This window comes from Gnatocerus cornutus, chromosome 4 (genome assembly GCF_029298725.1).
Source record: "Gnatocerus cornutus isolate USDA-ARS CGAHR chromosome 4, icGnaCorn1.1, whole genome shotgun sequence".
NCBI classification, from domain to species: Eukaryota; Metazoa; Arthropoda; class Insecta; order Coleoptera; family Tenebrionidae; genus Gnatocerus; species Gnatocerus cornutus.
The window spans coordinates 3,649,796-3,664,406 of record NC_142236.1 but is presented as its reverse complement, the minus strand read 5'-3'; the positions used below and the strand labels follow the sequence as shown (position 1 = coordinate 3,664,406).

General features: G+C 42.7%; 5 protein-coding genes across 5 annotated transcripts; 4 read left to right on the top strand and 1 right to left on the bottom strand.

Moving 5' to 3' along the window:
* Positions 1 to 55: 55 nt before the first annotated feature.
* Positions 56 to 2,641, bottom strand: Xe7 (A-kinase anchor protein 17A). Its single transcript, XM_088033887.1, has 5 exons — positions 1,359 to 2,641; positions 1,074 to 1,281; positions 973 to 1,029; positions 759 to 924; positions 56 to 714 (listed from the first exon to the last, which is right to left on the bottom strand). Exons 1-5 carry the CDS (start codon positions 2,276 to 2,278, stop codon positions 161 to 163), a joined length of 1,905 nt encoding a protein of 634 aa, XP_087890013.1. The 5' UTR covers positions 2,279 to 2,641; the 3' UTR covers positions 56 to 160.
* A 2,124-nt stretch (positions 2,642 to 4,765) lies between these two features.
* On the top strand, positions 4,766 to 7,847 carry LOC148176088 (neutral alpha-glucosidase C-like). The gene is made up of 12 exons (XM_088033866.1): positions 4,766 to 4,794; positions 4,843 to 4,923; positions 4,973 to 5,197; positions 5,244 to 5,397; positions 5,442 to 5,653; positions 5,699 to 6,219; positions 6,265 to 6,509; positions 6,555 to 7,062; positions 7,110 to 7,264; positions 7,311 to 7,421; positions 7,463 to 7,578; positions 7,627 to 7,847. The coding sequence occupies exons 1-12, from the start codon at positions 4,784 to 4,786 to the stop codon at positions 7,814 to 7,816; spliced, it is 2,529 nt and encodes an 842-aa protein (XP_087889992.1). The 5' UTR covers positions 4,766 to 4,783; the 3' UTR covers positions 7,817 to 7,847.
* A 186-nt stretch (positions 7,848 to 8,033) lies between these two features.
* Positions 8,034 to 11,079, top strand: LOC148176087 (neutral alpha-glucosidase C-like). The gene is made up of 10 exons (XM_088033998.1): positions 8,034 to 8,192; positions 8,239 to 8,475; positions 8,526 to 8,685; positions 8,731 to 8,942; positions 8,983 to 9,748; positions 9,792 to 10,299; positions 10,348 to 10,493; positions 10,540 to 10,650; positions 10,693 to 10,808; positions 10,866 to 11,079. Exons 1-10 carry the CDS (start codon positions 8,083 to 8,085, stop codon positions 11,053 to 11,055), a joined length of 2,556 nt encoding a protein of 851 aa, XP_087890124.1. The 5' UTR covers positions 8,034 to 8,082; the 3' UTR covers positions 11,056 to 11,079.
* A 249-nt stretch (positions 11,080 to 11,328) lies between these two features.
* LOC148176086 (uncharacterized) lies at positions 11,329 to 12,761 on the top strand. The gene is made up of 5 exons (XM_088033917.1): positions 11,329 to 11,562; positions 11,702 to 12,096; positions 12,149 to 12,370; positions 12,423 to 12,492; positions 12,546 to 12,761. Exons 1-5 carry the CDS (start codon positions 11,437 to 11,439, stop codon positions 12,663 to 12,665), a joined length of 933 nt encoding a protein of 310 aa, XP_087890043.1. The 5' UTR covers positions 11,329 to 11,436; the 3' UTR covers positions 12,666 to 12,761.
* Positions 12,762 to 14,037: 1,276 nt separating this feature from the next.
* Positions 14,038 to 14,536, top strand: LOC148176085 (uncharacterized). Its single transcript, XM_088033911.1, has 2 exons — positions 14,038 to 14,312; positions 14,357 to 14,536. Exons 1-2 carry the CDS (start codon positions 14,232 to 14,234, stop codon positions 14,534 to 14,536), a joined length of 261 nt encoding a protein of 86 aa, XP_087890037.1. The 5' UTR covers positions 14,038 to 14,231.
* Positions 14,537 to 14,611: the final 75 nt, after the last annotated feature.

The following is a 14,611-nucleotide window of genomic DNA, read 5'->3' as shown; positions in this document are numbered from 1 at the left end:
ATTTAGACCTGGTCGCTATCTTGCTTATTTTTTAAAATATTATTAAAAAAAAAGATTATAACGTATTGGTGCTCATTTTCCGCAGAATTTCGCGTAGAACCCAAACTTTATTTCCTCACACAAACCGCATAATATAAAAACTCCAAAAATAAATAATATTTTATTTCTTCTCCGGCGTTTTGGACCACGACCGCCCTTTATTTCCGCCCTTCGGCATTGACCACGACCTAGACCTGGACCTCGAGCGCGCTTTCCTCAAACTCTTCGGAGAGACAAATTTCGAACTATCCACACTCCTTGATCTTGTGCGCGTCCTCGACCTCTTCCGGGACCTCCTAGACCTGGACCTCTTCGGAGTGTACGACCTCGACCTCCTCGCACTATACGATCTCGATCTCGAGCGACTATAGCTCCTCCTGGACCTGGAGCGACTCCTCGACCTCCGATCATGCTCGGAAAAGAACTTCGAAAAGTACTTCATATACTCCTCTTCAACCTCCGGAGAGTAATGACTATAGCCGCCTCTGAACCCGCCTCGGTACCGCGGCCGGAATCCGCGCCCCCTGGAGAATTTTCGACCACGAGAAGGACCTGGAAATGGGGCCCGGAGGCGGCCGCGCGGCGGATAGACACGGAGGGGCGGCGCGTAGACCGGGTACGCGTAGGGGTACCATGCGGGGTCGTACATGACGTCGGGGGCGGCGGGTGGAACATCTAAAATCGCAATTAAAAAACGAAGACAAGTCGATGGTACAAACCTTTGCGGTCATCCAGAGACAAGGAAGAATCCGAACTGGAAGAGTTCCGCCGCTTCTTTTTCCCAGACAGAATATTCTTGAGGACGACGCGACCTTCGATAGCGTGGTGGAGCTTCTGGCGACGCGTCAACACCTCCAGCTCGCTCATGTCTTTAAACCGCTTCAACTGAAAGTGAGAGAATTCAGTGCTGCTCGGTACGAGTTGGGGGTTTACCTCTTCGCCTCCTCCTCCTTTTGTTTTGCTGTACGCGCTCAACTCGTCTTTCTTGTCCTGAAATTTGGAGTGTCTTTAGAAGTTTGAGGGGGTGTTGTTACCTTGATCCGCCGGAAGAGCTCCTCCACGAGACGTATCGCTTCTAACTTCCTCTGTGCCTTCAACAACTTCTTCTCTTCTTTCGCGATTTTGTCGTTGAGATCGTCGCATCCGTTGACTTTTAGTTTCTCCAGGAGTTTTGCTTTTCGCTTCGCTTCTCGTTCTCTTCTTCGTTTTTCTTTCTCGGACTTGAGATCGATTTCTTTTTGCCTGAAATACACACCTGCAGCCTCATCTCCGTGACTGTGGTAAACTCAACACCAAGAAAAACTAGCATAAACAACAACCTTTCAGTGTGTTCCTTCTTCTTCTTCGCTTCTAGTTCGTTCTTTTCCTTTTCTTCTTTTTCCTTCTGTTTTCTTACCAACCTGTCTCTTAGTATCTCCCGGCGTCTTAAAGAGGCGTCGCTGAGATGTTTCGACCGGTCGAAATCGACTTTGATGTTAATGCAAAGAGCTTCGTCCTCTTCTTTCCTCAGGAGTTTCATGCCTTTGAAGGCGTCCATGGTCTTGGTGAATCCGATGTAGTCTTTGAATTGGACGTACCCTTCGAAGACGTCTTTTTCGTCGTGCGGGTGCGCCTTGAACCCCGAAATGTGCTCCTTCATCTTCCTCCTATACGGGTCGCATACCGGGATGTCCACATACCGGATTTGTCCAAATTTCTCAAACACCCTGTAAAAGATCTTCTCCGAGGGGGTGACATCCTCGTCCTCCGTCCTGTACGCCACGAACCACTTCGTCGGTAAGTTCGACAGGTGGACAGTATCGGGCCTCTGCCCCGGTTTCATCTCATCCATGTCTTTCGCCTCGTGGAAAAACGCGTCCCATTTCTGCCGGTTCGGATAATCCGACTTCATTTCCCCGGCTTTCAACCGCAGCAAATCGGGGATTTCCTTCAGTTTGATCGAATTGTTGTCGAGTTTGGAGACGACCCTGTCGAGGCGCGTCCGGTTTTCGATCTCCGCCTCAAACCGCACGATCTCCAGGGTGGTTTTCACCACCTTCAGCACGCTGAACTCGTCGGGTTTGATCGCCGCACGCAGCTTCTCCATGATCTCCCAGTGGGAGATGCTCTTCTCGATCTTTTTCACGTTGGGGAGTTGGATGGAGATGGTGAGACGAGCCGCCGGCTTCAAGTAGAGCTGTTGGGGGAGGTAAAGGGGCACCGCGTCCGCCGTGTTGCGACATGACTGAAAAGCATTCATATTTAGAGGACGCGGGGCCTAAAGGGCCGTCCTCTAAATAAATAAATGCTTTTCTTTGCACCGTTTACTGCTTGGAAGCTACCGAAAACACGGGGGCACTGACACTGACAGACGTCAAACTGACACTTGACAGCTGTCAAAACAAAAAAATGACAGCTGGGGGAAAGGATAGAGAAAAATCATGTTACTACTAAAATTTGGGGTAGAAATGGGGAGAAACGGGATTGGAGAACCGAACAGGGGCACTTCCGGGGGTGCCAACTTAATTTTGAGTTATTTTAAGGGTGTAGCAACCTAACCTCAAAACGGAATGCGGGCACTACCGCCTGTAAAGTATGCAACCTCCCACTCTGGTGGATCAACAAACCGTGCTGGGTCCCAGTGACATGTTATGAATGAACAAAAGACGATTTAAATTTAACCAATTAAAAGACATGAACAAAAGACGATTTAAATTTGACCAATCAAAGAGGGATCTTGTTTGACATTCTAATTTTTGTGAAAAATCTTCAAAAAAATGATTTGACGAAATCTTTGTTTAGACTAATGAAATTTATGGTTCATGGGATTATCTATGAAAACTATTTTTTTCTACGACCCCATATAAAAGTGGCATTTTCCACACGGTTAAATGATTCGGAAAGTTGATGTTTTCGTACATCCATTTCCGAAAGTAAAAGACCTATCAAAATTGACAGTTATTTTGAAAAACAAAAATGTACTTCTTGAATTTTTGTCTTAAATATCTAGACGATTCACTGTAAAACAACATGCATAATGGTAAAAATGAATTGGTTAGGTCGTTTCTGACAAGACAATTTTGACAGGTCTGTGCGGATATATTCATATCACACTAGTGACTTTTACTTTCGTAAATTGATGTACGAAAACATCAACCATCTAACTATGTGGAATACGTCACTTTTATTCATATAAAACCTCATGGTCGTAAAAAATGATATTTAGAATAGATAAGAAATGAACTATTGTCAAGCCTTATGGTTTCTTCCTGATGATGGAAAGTCGTAGGAAAAATAGTGTACACAACTCGTCGGAAAGTGTTTTTCTTGCACTCGTGTAACATCTGCACTCGGCTGGCGCCTCGTGCATCTACATTTACACTCGTGCGAAATTGGTCACTTTCCGCACTTGTTATGTAAATATCTATTTCTTGTTTAATGGTTGGTATCACACTGTCACGTTCAAACAGATACAAGGTGTTTATAAATATTTCTAGGATCAAGGGTGGCTATGAAATGGCAAAGAAATTTGCCGCTCTTTAAAAATGCGGGTTTCCATTTGTCAACTGACATTTGCAGTTAACGTCAAACATGAAGCAAAGTAAGTTTTGAGAAATAAACTGTTCTAGTTGTAGTTTACAACCTGAAAATCAAATACTTGGACACAAAACTGTAACTAAAACGTTATTGAAGTAACTAACATTATAAATAATTTTCAATATAGTTATATTCACTATGAAAACAAAGCGGCAAAATAATGTACGACAGGAATTCCAAAGCCACGCTTGATGCTAGAAACATTTATAAACACCTTGTATAAAGTAAACTCTCGATAATTTGAAATTCAAGGGATCTTGCAAAAAGTTCAAATTATCGAGAGTTCAAAATATAGTGTGATTCAAATAATTGAAAACGAGAGTTTAAAGGCAACCAGACAATAGTCAGAATAAACAAACCAATCAGAGAAGAGGACGTAAAATTCACTAACTCCACTTTCACCACTTTTGAAACAATTAAAGCAAACGCCAAAATTTGTCAGTGCTGCCTCTGGCACTGTAAAGAAGATAATTTCTCTAAAATTGTCGCAGCAAAGTAGATATTATAATTCATTTATTTGCGATTTAATAATAGTTCATTTTATAGACGTTCTGAAATAAAATTAAGAAACGCAAAAATCATTAATCGAAAAACAACTACTAATCAAACGTTTTATTTCCAACCTAGTCACTAATCGAACAACTTTGAAAACTAAATGTCACTAAATCAGAAAAAAAGTATTTTTGACTTATTAAATCAGTGTTGATGACACATCTAAAATGCTTTTGAAAATCTTCGCAATTTCACTCAGACTTCCAAAAAGCATTTTCCGGTTTGGGATTCAAATTACCATTTTCTTTAAAATTCTGCTATTGGTTGGTAGAGTGAGATTAGACAATTGACATAACAACAGAACTACCAACATCAAAATTACAGAGCCTACTGATCTTCTCAAAAATTTATGATGTCATGCAAATGCTCTCTCGATTGTGTGAACTGGATGACTTTGGTTTTTTCCATGAAAATCATCAAGAGCTCTTCAAATAAACACTTGAAAAACCGACGAGAACTAAACAATAATAACGTTCTACTTATTGTTTTGTAAACTCACTAAATCTCTATAAACTTTGACAAAACTTGAACCAAAAATAGACTGTTGCTAACCCTCCATATCTCATCTAGCTCATATAAAGGAAAGATTTTAAGTATTCTAACTATTGATTGAAAAATGTCGATCAAGTGAGTACCGAACACTCTCCTACAATAGTACTTAATCTCTAGTTCTAGTTTCTTCCTGTTTGTTTCCGTGGTGACGCTCATCGGTACTGCCGAGTCGTACTACACTTGCGCAACAGTGGACTTCTGCACGTACTATTCGCCCTAGTACCGTTTACAAGAACTACAATTCTAGTTTTAGCAACCTGAGAGGTCGTTCTCCTTCCGATGACTACAGCGTCGATTCTAGTACCATTCGATACGACTTCAACGCCGCTTCTTTTGAGCTAGAATCCAACGATGGTCCACGTCTTGTTGTCACTGTGACGGGGTTGCAACAGAACACCTTCCGGTTGCAAATCAAAGAAGTAGATTTCTCAAGATACGAGCTGCAGGATGTTCTTGATGGAGAGCCACAAGGAGCAAAGTACGACTTTTTTCGTACTAACGACAATTTCAATTTTTTTCTCTAGATTTGTTGCTCAGGGGGGTGACGACAATTCTTTCGCTATGTACACCGATGAGGGCAACTCTGCAACTGTTGATTTCTCACCCTTCCGAATGACTTTCGCTAAAAATGACACCACTGAGATCATCTTCGAGGGTAATCGCTTGTTTTTTTCCCAAGTAAGTTCATGACGGTACGACTTGAAGTACTACGATTGTTGTAGAATGACGTGAACGCTCCCTTTACCTTTGGAGTGACGTTCTCTGAGAGTGTGCAACTCTTCGGACTCCACGAGCACTCCGACAGTCTAGCTTTGGAAACTACAGGTCCTGATGGTCCTGATCCGTACCGTCTTAAGAACTTAGATGTTCCTGGCTACGCGATTAACTCAACAGAGTCTTTGTACGGAGCCGTCCCTGTCCTCTATGGTCACAGGTGAGTTCTCCACGCTCTTGGTGAGATTTCTGACTGTGCCTCCAGTCCTTCAAGCACTTCTGGTGTCTTTTTACACAACGCGGCTCAGCAGTGGATCGAAACGACGAACGGAGACAGTAGTTCTGCGTACTTCATGGTCGAAACTGGTTCTTTAGATCTGTTTGTCCTCCTGGGACCGACTCCAGGGGACGTGGTGCGTCAATACACGACTCTTACAGGAGTTGCACACATGCCGCAGCTCTGGACGCTTGGGTACCACCAGTCTCGCTGGAGCTACGATACTCAAGAAGACGTCGAAGGAGTTGCTGCAGGTTTCGACGACAATAACTACCCGTTGGATGCAATTTGGCTGGATATCGACTACACAGATGGTTTCAAGTACTTCACGTGGAATCCAGAGACGTTCCCTGACCCCATTGGTTTGCAGAAAACTCTCGCGAGTACCAACAAGAAGTTGGTGACTATTATAGATCCTCACATTAAAGTAGAAACTGGGTATAAAGTCTACGATGAGGCTCTAGCCAAGGATCTTTTCGTGAAGAACGCCGATGGTTCGGTCTTCCAAGGTACCACCACACCACAAGTACCGCATCTTCTAACTGTATTTCTAGGAGATTGTTGGCCTGGTTTGAGCAGCTACATGGACTTCTTGAACCCGGCAGCTAGAGAATTCTATGGAAGCATGTTTTCTTATGATAACTTTGAGTCAGCGACGGAGACAATTGGGGGGATTTGGAACGACATGAACGAACCTTCTGTTTTTGACAGTTCCACCGAAGGTACCCTCCCACAGGACAGTCTCCATATGGGCAACATCACCCATAAAGAAATCCACAACATCTACGGACTTCTTCATGTAAGTACCAAACGATACACGGACGATACTTAATGGTACTTTCAGACCATGGCCACTCATCAAGGCCTTCTTGCTCGAGACAACGGCGAGCGCCGCCCCTTCGTCCTCACCCGCTCCCATTTCGCTGGTTCTCAAAGATACACCGCTTTCTGGGGTGGAGATAATAAAAGTGAATGGCCGTACCTCCTCGCCTCTTTCCAAGTTTGCCTCAATTCTAACATCCTGGGGATTGTCTTCTGTGGTGCCGATGTCGGAGGGTTTATTTCGAACCCAGATGATGCTCTCTTCGAGCGGTGGTACCTCGCAGGTGCTTGGTTACCTTTCTATCGAGCTCACTCCACGAAAGGTTCTGAAAGACGTGAACCGTATCTTCGTCCAGAGGACACTCAAGCTATCATTCACGATGCTATTCAGACCCGGTACCAACACATTCCAGTGTGGTACACATTGTTTTACGAACACACAAGCACGGGGGCGCCTGTCATCAGACCCATTTTCTACCAGTACCCTAAGGAAACCGATGGGTACAAAATCGACAATCAGCTTTTAGTTGGTGAGGCAACAATGGGAGTTGTAGCTTGGTACTACTTTCAATTCCAGGAAGCGACATTTTGGTTCGTGCTATCACGGAACCTGATGTTGATAACGCGGATGTTTATTTCCCAGGAGGTGATAATGAGAATTGGATTGGGTTTAACAACGACGAAGTGCATGCAGGAAGTGGTTTCGTCAACGTTCCTCTCACTAGAGAAAAGGTACGACTTTCTAGTACCGTCAGATCTTCACCAAAGATTGTTACAGATTCCAGTGTACTACAGACAAGGTGCCATCATAATCCGGAAGGATACGGTACGATTGAACACCGCGGAAATGGCTGAGGATCCTTACACTCTCCACTACACTCCTTATGAGGTAACTTGTCTTATTTAGAACCCTTGTGATCTTTCTTTTAGAACGGTACTGCCCATGGTATGGTCTATCTTGATGATGGTCAGAGTTTCAAGTACCGTGACGATTCAGATTACAACTACATTACTGTGGATGTCAATGGTGATATTATAACGTGGAGGTAAGTACCATGATTGGTTTTAGTACCAAAAGTATACAATTTTTCTAGTACCATCGATGGAAATGGGGATTATCAGCTAGTCGTTGAAAAAGTCGTTCGCAGAGACATTGTCAAGCAACCTGAAGGTGGTAGACCTGGTACTTTCAAAGAGACGATCTTTACGACTGATGCTAATGGGGTACCACTGAAGGATCTTAGAATTGGGGCCAAGGAAAAGGCGATTTTGAGATTAAAATAAAGAAAATGAAATAAAGATTTAGACTATAAAACTGTTTTTCTTTCTTCTTTCTGTCAACGCAGGTACCAACTTAAAAAAATTCCAAACCAGGTGGACATTGATATACATATCTAAAGCCTCCACTTATAAAGACATGTGTCTAATCCTAATCCTTTAAAAGTACCGAACTAAGACCATAGCAACACCAATCTTGAGTACCTGTTTTTAACAAACAAGATAAGAATCATCAATTAAAATCCATCATCGGCGTACGAAATCACTCCGAAATGACGCTCCTCAGGTGTAGTTCACTGTACACCCTCTTCTGGGTGTTGGTACTAAACCATGCTGCCGACCACGACACCTTCAAAAACTGCTCCAGAGTACCATTCTGCAGGTAACTTTATCAAATCAACAACACGTTTCTCCAACAGTTCTTGTAGCGACCTAAGAACACGACCACCGGCGGATGACTACTATCTCGATGAAGACTTTATGGAAATTTCGCCAGACTATCAAACAATAACATTACATGCCATATCATCAATCAACGAAGACAAAGAACTAACGGTCATTATGACATCATACTCAAACGACATATTTAGGTTGAAGATAACAGAAACCAACAGCTCGCGCTATGAACTTGAAGACGTCATTCTTCCTAAAACCGAGTCAGTGAGGTACCGACAAGAATGGATTCTTATCGTTTTGTCTTAAACTCAGTTTGTAGTGTTGAAGGCATCATGCCCATACAGATTCTCTCCGACAAAATAGTGGCGTCTTTTGCATCTAACATGGTAGTCTTCCACTACTCACCTTTCACTGTTGAGTTCCAGAAAGGCGACTTCACTGAAGTTCTCTTTAATGGTAGCCGCTTATCTGTAGCTCAGGTAACTCTAAGAACTATATAGTTCGGTACTAACTCAATCTTCCAGAATGACGACACAGCTCCTTTTAGTTTTGGCATCCAATTTCCAGAAGCCCAACAGCTCTACGGTCTGCACGAACACTGTGAAACTCTCGCTTTGAAAACTACATCACCTGGTGGTACCGATCCGTACCGTTTAAAAAACTCCGATGTTGGAGGATACGAAATTGAGTCACCCATGGCTCTCTATGGTTCCATTCCACTCTTGTATGGTCATGGGTAAGACTACCTTGATGGAAACCGACTAACCATTGATCAGAGTTAACGCTACAGCTGGTGTCTTCTTACACAACGCCGCGGAGCAGTGGATAGAAACCACCAATGGTGACGACACCCAGGCGTACTACATGGTTGAAACTGGTACTTTAGATCTGTTTGTTTTAATGGGACCGACACCAAAGAACGTGGTTCAACAGTATACAAGACTTACTGGTACAGCTCCGGTACCACCACTATGGTCATTAGGGTACCACCAGTCACGGTTTACTTACGAAAATCAAGAGGATGTGAAGTTCGTCGCTAAGAGCTTCGACGAGAATAATTTCCCCCTGGATGCGATTTGGTTGGATATTGACTACACCGACGGGTTCCGGTACTTCACGTGGAACCCGGACACGTTCAGTGATCCTATTGATCTTCAGGAGACTCTAGCGAGTACCAATAAGAAGTTGGTTGCTATTATTGATCCTCACGTCAAAGCGGAACCTGGTTACAGTTTCTACGATGATGCTGTTAAGAACGATCTGTTTCTGAAGAACGCTGATGGTACCGTCTACCAAGGAAATGCATGGCCTGGGAGCAGTGCGTACTTAGACTTCTTGAATCCGGAAGCTCGACAGTACTACAGTAAGATGTTTATGTATGAGAACTTCCCGAAGACGACCTCCACCATTGCTGGGATTTGGAACGACATGAATGAGCCATCAGTGTTTGACAGTAGTACGGAGATGACGGTACCACCAAACGCTCTCCATACTGGTAATGTCACTCATAGAGAAGTCCACAACATCTATGGGTTTCTCCAAGTAAGTACAGATCATGAAGAGGTGGTACCACGTTCTTTTTTAGACCATGGCGACGTACCAAGGCTTGATCGACCGAGACAACGGGAAAATCCGCCCCTTCATCCTCAGCCGCTCGCACTTTGCTGGTAGTCAGAGGTACAGCGCTACATGGACAGGAGATAACTTTGCCGACTGGCCGTTCCTCCTCGCCGCTTTCCAAGAGTGTCTTAACGCCAACATCGTTGGTCTTGTGTTCTGCGGTTCGGACGTCGGTGGTTTTTTTAACGATCCAAGCAATGAGCTTCTGGAACGGTGGTACTTGGCTGGTGCTTGGTTACCATTCTACAGAGCGCACTCTGAAAAGAGCACCACAAGACGCGAGCCGTATCTTCTTCCTGAAGATTCCCAAGCGGTGATTCGTGGCGCCATCCAGACTCGGTACCAACATCTACCAGTGTGGTACACTTTGTTCTACGAACACGCAAGAATTGGAGATCCAGTCATCAGACCACTCTTCTTTGAGTATCCTGAAGATGTTGATACTTATCGCATTGACAATCAGGTTTTAGTTGGTGAGGCGACAATTTAACTTGTAGCTTTTGGTACTACTTCTTTCCCAGGTAGCGACATCTTGGTACGTGCAATCACAGAACCTGATGTTGATAGTGTGGACGTTTACTTCCCTGAAGGTTTGTGGATTTCCGTCGCCAGTGGAGATGTGATACTCGGAGGCGGCGTGACACCAGTACCTGTCACCAGAGACACGGTACTATTTTCTAACTTTGTTATTCCATCACCAACAGTTGTTACAGATTCCGGTGTTCTACAGAAGTGGTGCTGTCATCGTCAGGAAAGACACAATTCGGTCAAACACCGTGGAAATGACAACGGACCCCCACACTCTTTACTACACTCAAGATGAGGTAACAGTACTTCTGCTTATCTTTCTCTTATTGTTTTTTTAGAACGGAGAAGCTCATGGTACTGTTTACCTCGACGATGGGACAAGCTTCAAGTACCGAGATGCGTCTGATTATAATTACATTCAGATTGACGTGGCGGGTGATAATATCACGTGGAGGTAAGTACCATGATGAGTGTGAGTACCAAAAAACAAAAAAATTTTTCTTATTGTTAGTACCATTGATGGAGATGGCGATTACGAATTTGTCGTTGAGAAAGTCGTCCGCAGAGACATTATCAAGCGTCCTGAAGGTGGTAGACCTGGTACTTTCCAAGAAACTGTTTTTACCACCGATGCTAGTGGAGTTCCACTGAAGGATCTTACATATGAGACCACGAAAAAAACAATTTTGAAACTAAAATAGAAATAAACCTTGATTTTAAAATGCTACGGTAGTTTTGCTCTCTGGTACCCCTGCTTTTATCCGGTACTTCCCAAGAGAATGAGTACTGTGAAAACCATTTAAACTTGGCGCCAAAACACTTATTTTAAAATTGAGAAAACGTACACTCTGGGAGAACACTTTGTGTTTATCTTTGAAAATGGGTTTATAAGATGATGGTATCGTAATTTTTTTGTTTGAATTTGCCCTTTTTGGGCCCCCCTGATTGTGACTTTAGCCACATCCCTTACATAACTCGACAAGGTCACGTTGGTGTGAATTTAACCACTTCCTTTCGATCACTCCAAATCGGTCAATGCCGAAATGCTCGAATTTCTCGTGAAATAACAAGTCTAGCACGAAATGGCGCATTGTTTCCGACATTTTGCAACCAAATTTGCATCTTTAAGTGCGATTATCACCCCACGAAACCATGTCATCAAGTGTGAAAAACCTAACCTCTTTTGCAAGAATAATAGCTCGGAACAGGTGAGTTTGAGACTCCTCTTGGACCTTTTTTTCAAATTCTGTACCTCCTAACTTAGATTTATAGATAGATACTCGAAATTCTTGTTGAAATGCTTTATTTGGTGCTTTTGGTGAACATAACCTCAAATTTTCTTTCCAGTATTCCACTCAAATTAAGTGTAAAGCGCTGGTAACAACGGACCACGACTTCATCCCGGACAAAACCTCCGATAATCGCGAATGCAGTAGTGATGTCGTCACGAAACAATACATTTTTCACGTTGAAAACGCTGACAGTCTAAAGGGGCCCTTGTCAGGCCGTGAGACAGCCCCACCAGTCTCAGAACTCTATTTTCACAGTTGTAGGTTCTCGACGCAGCCTGAAGTAAAATTCAGCGAGTCCCCAGAGTCTAACAAACCATCTCCTGAGGGTTTGAGCCGCGTTTATGACGTCCTCATGAACACACTACCGAATTTCTTCACCCAACCGTTGGACTACTCAGTTTACCACCCTGAAGTGGTCTTTGAGAACAACATCCGCGGGACCACCACTGTGTATAGCCGCCATTTTGAAGGCAGTCCACCATTTTGATTTTTTTGATTGCAGAGGGCTGTATAATTACATCAAACAGTTGGCACTCCTGAGGACAGTAGCGCACTTGAAATTCGCTTATGTCAACTTCGAGGTGCTGAAAATCACTAAACACCCCGAAGACTCCACGGTGAAAGTCAGGTGGCGCATCCGCGGCGTCACTGCGTTGAGAGTTATGCTAAATTTCTGGAAGTACAAGCTGTGGAATGTCAGGGAGATATTCGAAAGGGCCGATACGTACGTCCACACTTTCTTAATTCTTTCATTTTTTTGTTTTTTTTTTTTATAGTTGGTACGACGGTTTTTCGACGTTCCATGTCAACGCGCAGGGGGAAATCTACAAACATGTGGCTGATAAGGTTGGCCAACCTGGAATTAATTGGTGTTATTATTATTATTATTATTGTTGCAGATGATGCCTGACTCTGACGCCGCACCAGTTAAAGCTTCTGTCACACCGCTAGATGCAGCAAAGTTGGCTTTGATCACCGGCTTGATACCAAAATGTAGTGATATTTATTCCATAACTTAAGACTAGTTGGACAATATTTATTTATAATTTAATTTAAGTTTTATTGTCATCAAGGCGTTCGTCAATTTTCTATTAAATCGTAACAGTTTTGCTGTCTCTAGAATGTTATGTGTTAATAAAAATTTTATTTCTTAAAACGTCTTTTAAAGACAAGTTGGCTGTCTATATTAAACAAGTGAACGTCGCTAATTATATAAATATAGACTAGCCACCAAACAAACGTAAAAATCCCCACCAATGACCATGAAAGAGTAGTCATTACCAACATCTGCCGACTTCCACTCATTATAAATTCACCTGGGGGAATTTAGTTCAATTACGTTGCATAATTGATTCCCGTAACCGCATAATTAAAATGAACCCAACATTAAGCAAATTACGTCAAATCTATATAACTTCCACTTCCGTTGAGTTGGTACCTCCACAATGTCGAGTTTCGCGGAAAGATTTTACTTCCTTGTGGGTTACCACCCTGACTGTCACGTGGTCTTTAGAAAAACGGCCTTCTTGATTGGGATTTTTCTATTTGGACTTCCCGTGGTTTTGGGAATAAAAGGCGTTTTTTATTACAACGATCTAGTGCTCACTATTGAGTGTCTTCAAGCGACTTTCTTGTTTTGTGACGTCACTCTAAGACACGTTTTGATTCATTTCAATAATGGAACCCTGAAGACGGTCCTGGAGATGCTCAAGAAAATGCCGAAACCGGTCCTGGAAAAAAACAAAAAGTTTTTGAGTTTTGGGGAACGAACGGGGCGATATTATTTAATCACCGGTCTCGTAATTTTTTCAGTTTTTTTGGTCCAGCCTGTATTTGGGAAACTCCCGGTAACCACGTATATTCCCGAGGGACACTTCTGGACTCTTTTCTTCGTGTACTGCTTCTGCGGACTTGGCCCTTTCGTCACTGTTTTGGTAACAGACGCTCTGTTTTCTTCGCTGTGTACGAAAGGAATCGTACAATTTCGAGAACTGCAAAACACACTAAAAAATTTGGAAAAAAGCGATAAAATTTCGAAAAAAATCCAAAATTGTGTGGACCACCACAATCTCCTCAGTCGCTACTGCAGCCTCCTACAGAAATTTTACCACAAAATTCTTCTAATATTCTTCGTGTCCTCAACGGGGGCCATCTGCCTCCAAATCTACGTCTCCACAAACGAGTAAATATACAGGGTGTTTATAAATGTTTCTAGTATCAAGGTGGCTATGAAATGTCAAAGAAATTTGCCGCTTATTACATATGTAAGTTTAGAGTTTTCAACTGACATTGGCAGTTAACTTCAATCATAGAGCAAAGTTAATTTTGAAAAAAAAAAATTGCTCTTCTTATGATTTGAAATCTGAAAATCAAAGACTTGGACACAAAATCGTAACTGAAACGTCGGTGACGTGAGAGACATTTTAAGTGTAGTTAAACATAGTCATGTTCGCTGTGAAAACTAAGCGGCAAATAGTGCATGGCAGAAATTCCAGAGCCACCCTTGATGCTAGAAACATTTATAAACACCTTGTATAATAATAATAACCACGAAATTTTTCAGTACCATCCCGTTGGGAAGTAGAATGAAAAATTGGATGTACGGGTGTGAACAAATAGCCCAATCATTCTTATACTGCGTTTTTGCGGAATTAACAACCGAAGCTGTAAGTCAAATTTACTATACAGAGTGATCCAAAATTTGTTGTAGGCTTCTTATATCGGCGACGCTGTGTATGCTTCGAAATGGAACGAAATTCACGACGAACAGTACAAAAAAAGTTTGATTTTGATCATGGTAAAGGCGCAGGAAAAAATTGTTTTCAGTGGCGGCGGGTTGGTCAACATCAACTTTTCGACGTTTGTCACGGTACGCCACTGGTGGGTTTAATCACCTTTTCACTTTTTTTGTAGATTCTAAAAACGGCCGTGTCGTTTTTCACTTATCTTAACTCATTCTAGAAAA